This window comes from Trifolium pratense, linkage group LG6 (assembly GCF_020283565.1).
Source record: "Trifolium pratense cultivar HEN17-A07 linkage group LG6, ARS_RC_1.1, whole genome shotgun sequence".
In the NCBI taxonomy this organism is placed as follows: domain Eukaryota; kingdom Viridiplantae; phylum Streptophyta; class Magnoliopsida; order Fabales; family Fabaceae; genus Trifolium; species Trifolium pratense.
In genome coordinates, this window is record NC_060064.1 from 4,006,531 (window position 1) to 4,011,095 (window position 4,565).

General features: G+C 33.8%; 1 protein-coding gene across 2 annotated transcripts; it reads right to left on the reverse strand.

Annotated features, from left to right (window-relative positions):
- Positions 1-468: 468 nt before the first annotated feature.
- On the reverse strand, positions 469-3,237 carry LOC123891132. 2 transcript variants are annotated; one of them, XM_045940954.1, is made up of 2 exons: positions 1,963-3,237; positions 469-603 (listed from the first exon to the last, which is right to left on the reverse strand). In XM_045940954.1, exon 1 carries the CDS (start codon positions 3,078-3,080, stop codon positions 1,980-1,982), a length of 1,101 nt encoding a protein of 366 aa, XP_045796910.1. In that variant the 5' UTR covers positions 3,081-3,237; the 3' UTR covers positions 469-603; positions 1,963-1,979. The 2 variants fall into 2 exon arrangements, with proteins under 2 accessions (XP_045796910.1, XP_045796911.1); XM_045940955.1 differs by having other exon boundaries at positions 603-1,378; positions 1,963-3,201.
- Positions 3,238-4,565: the final 1,328 nt, after the last annotated feature.

The following is a 4,565-nucleotide window of genomic DNA, read 5'->3' on the forward strand; positions in this document are numbered from 1 at the left end:
ACAAGCAAGCTCATCCCTTAGGCCTAAACAAATTCCCTAACTACCTAGTTAGTTACTAACAAACTTTAACTAACAAGTTGGTTGTAACTAACTCTAACAACACCTAAACAAACTAATTTTCAAGATGAATTAACCACTTTCTTAACAATGACCAACTTAATAATATTAACATATATTGATATGCATGTACATATACTAACCAATCAAACATACAGGTAATTATAAAATAGTCAAAAATAACCAATCAAAGATACATGTAATTACAAAATTGCCAAAAATAACCAATCAACCAAATAATTTAAATTTTGCATTTGAGGAATCTATATTTAAGTATAAATTTTAAAATTAAACAAAAAATACCAGTATTTGAATGTTGAACTTTCTGGTTTTCTTTTGCATCCTTGCTTTACTTCTTTTTCTTTTTCTTCACTTTAGACTTGGTGCTCTCATCCTTCGCTTTTTCTCCATCACTACAAGCACCGTCCTGCTTCTGATTATTCAACTTATTGTCCTGTTTAGAATTGTGCTTTCTGTCATGATTTTCAGGATCGGGAATATCTAAACCATACTCAGCTTCATCAATCTCCTCCAGTGAAAGAAAACCTGCAAGAAAAATATAATCAATAAAATAAGAAAGAAAATTATAATAACCTCCCCTGAAGTTTGATTGAATGCAAATGACACCCCCTCTGTTTTTCCAAATATACAACATCCCCTTCTGTTGCAATCTGTCAACCTACCGTCAAAGACAACAAAAAGAAGCATTAATTCTTTTATTTCTAAAATTGATGCACCGCTTCGTGGTTCCATCAAAACCTCAAACAACATTACCACAGTGCTACTAAATGCCTCTTCAAATAGCTATTTTGCAGTCTCCTAGCAATTTTCCCTTTTTCACTATAATTATTTCACAGACTGTTCGCGTTCAATTTTTCAAGATAAGGAAAAGTCGCCGTTCTGGGCAACAGTTACATGGGTTGGTAACTACTGGAAATTAGATTACACTTGTAATGTTTCACAAACAAACAAAACCTTACCCTTGACTTAGTAATAGCCATTCTAGAAAGAGTTTTGAAACATAAAGTTAAAATAAGGTAGAAAAGTGAAGTTTGGAGGAGTGATTCTGGTGCCAAATTGGATGTTGCAATGCGTCAAAAATGAAGATCTAATCAACCCAAATTCATAAACTAAGTATGCAATTTGGAACAGGTTGAAATCACAGGTACCACCCACGAGCTCGAACCCAAGTATCTTCTAGCTTAACCAAGGTTCTGGGCTCGAACCAAAGTTTGTGCACTAAAACGGGAGAATTTGCCTCTCATTTGCTCCAACAAGCTAAATAGATTAATCTTCGCAGTTGTGCCCGAAGGATACCCAGCTTTACACCAAAAATAAAAAATCACAGTTACTGTCATGTCATGGCCAAACTAAAGATGTTTCAGGTTTCTAGTTAAAGCTCCTTCATTAGCTTAATGGGTGGGCAGAAATAAATCAATCGGACCATCCAATATCCCTCTTGCCGAACTAAAGATGTTTAGTAACCCAACCACAAATATTAGTTTGTCAATAATACTCTTAAATACTTAGAAAGAAAGAAAAAATTCATCAAAAGTAGTAACAAGGTTTTTTTATTTTATTTAGTTAGATAATTTTAAAACAACCAAAGAGAAGAGGCAAAGTATTAGAATAATTCAATTCATAGCTATCAAATAATTCAATTGTTTTTTTTTTTTTTTGAAACAATAATTCAATTGTTTTTCATATGGTACAAAGCATTAGAATTAAATTATATATAAAAAAAAAAAGCATTAGAATTAAGAACCACCTTAAACTCTTATTAAGAGTATGGTACAAATCATCAAAATGATACAATTTTCACTCCTAAAAACCTAACATAAATAAAAACATAATTAAACCACACTTATACCAAACATGTTGGGATTAAAAATAAAAACTACCTACCTCAAACATATAAACACTCAATTGATCTTCTTATTCATATTCTTCACAAGCTGACCCATTTGAAACCTCCAATACAAGAAGTAAACCAACCCAAATCCAATCATAACATAAATCCAAATATTCTCATCTTCACTTTCCTTAGGTGACTTAATCTCCTCAATTCTAAAACTCTCCCTTTCAGATTTTCCCAAAATACCCTCAATCAAATATCCAAACAACACATACATCTTATCCCTCTCTCTAGCAACAACAGAAGTAGGATACCCTTCACCACCAAGGTCAATTTCGTCATAAACCACACCTTCCCCCCATCCATTATTACTCTTCAAAAGCCATAACTTATTCACTTCTGGTGAAACAACCAAAACGACACCATCACTTCTCAAAACGACACCATCAGGACACGTGAGATCTTTATTAAGAAGCACGTGCCTAACAGTACCATCATCCACATCAACCTTAAAAATCTTGCCCGTATTGAATTGCGCCACTAAAAGATAACCACCACTGCTGACGTAAGCAATTCCGTTAAGTCCAAACAAACTATACGGTGTATCGCGGTCCACTGGATGTTCCGTGAACCTCCGCGATTTCGAGAAAATTGATGCTTCTCCTTTATCGTTAATTTTCCAGATGAAGTTTCCGATTGAGTTTGTTACATAAGCGTTGCCGTTGGAGTCAACAGCAACGTCGTTAGCAAGAGCGGGTTCATCGGAGGGGAGAATCGAGAGGAAGAGACGGTTGCCGGAGTTGAGATCATAAGCGGCGAGTGCGTTGAAAGGAGGAAGAGGCTGAAGAGCGTGAATTACAGCGAGGATACGGTTATTGCGTGAATCGACGGTTAGACCTAAAACGGTGACGTTTTCTGGTAAGGATGTGTCGGTGATTAGGGTTTCAACGATTCCTGCGTCTGAGATTGATGAGATTGTGCGGTGATGAAGGGATCCGACGAGGAAGTGTTGGTTTTTGGAGTCCCATGCGAGGTTTTCTGGATAGAGATTTTGTGATCGGAAATTGATGACGTGGGAGTTTCCGGCGAAGACTTTGATGATTGGGGATGAAATTTGGATTAGGATGAAGAAGATGATAAGGGAGTGTTTGGATGAGTGAATTGGCATGGTTAAGTTTCGAAAAAAGGGTTTTTGTTTTTGAATTTGAAACTTTGTGAGGTTACAAGACTATGTAGAGACTAGAGAGAGTATGGATGTTATGTGTAATCAGAGACGGCAAGAGGGATATTGGATGGTCCGATTGTGATCAGAGAGTCAAAATTTTATAACAATCATTTTTTATCTTGTTAGGGGCATTTTAGGTTTTTTGATGTGGTGTCAAATTTTTAGATACGGCTATTTTAGGTTTTTTTTATGGCACATTTGTTTCTTATATATATACTCCCTCCGTCCCAAATTATAAGGGAAAAAAGTCCATTTTTTTTGTCCCAAATTATAAGAGAAAAATCATTTTCAAGAATGTTTTTTTCCTTATTTTCATAAAATTAAATGCAAATTGCATTTAATTTCTTCTCTCTCTTATTTTCTCAATAAACAACAACCAATAAAAATTGTTTTTACATCTTCCTATGCAACTTATTCCAAGGAAAACCCACAAAAACATACTTCAAATTCTCATGTTTTACTTTTTCTTAATAAGTGTGATTTTTTTATTTTCTCTTATAATTTGGGACGGAGGGAGTATATAGATTGGTTTATTATTATAGATATGGATTTGTTATAGTTACAACCGTGTAACAAAAAATAAGACAGATTAGATAGAAGGAATTAATGAGCAATAGCATATGTTGTTTGAATGAAAACTGAAATGATATAGGGGCAATAATAGAATTGGAATTTCACATAGAAATTGATTGAATGAATTACAGAGATAGAATTTGAGAATAAGGTTGTCTGACCTGCGATGAGATGATCAGACTTCATTTGTTTGAGATGATGGAATCTCAGTTAGTTACGCAGAAGAAGAAGAAGAAGAAGAAGAAGAAGAAGAAGAAGAAGAAGAAGAAGAAGAAGAAGAAGAAGAAGAAGAAGAAGAAGAAGAAGAAGAAGAGTTGAAGGAAGAAGCAAAACAATGAACTGCAACGGCTACCTGTTTGCAATTCTTCACTCCCCTGTTCCAGTGTTGCAGCATTATCACTAGGTTAGAGGCGAAACAATTGGGCTTTAAAAACAACCCGACCCGTTAACTTAGTCACAAACTGTTATTTTTTATTTTGAGTTCTAGTATTTGATTGACAAATATTTTAATTCAATTAGTCAAAAATATGTTTTAATTCAATACCCATTTTAAGTATTTTTTTTTTTAATTTTTGAACAAATCCATTTTAAGTATTTTACTTCCTCTAAGCAAACTCTTCCTCTAAGCAAACTCACGGGAACTATACTCACTTTCTTTTCTTATACAAGCAAACTTTCATTTTTTTTTTATAGTTACATTTGTTTTTAGTTTAAACTCGGATACACTTTCTTATCTACTACTAATATATTAAAGTCTATTAACACCAAATTTACTAATTTATCCTTATTACTTTTAACCACGTTGCAAGTTTTATATACTTCATTGTAATGTCAAATTCATTGTGAATAAGTAAT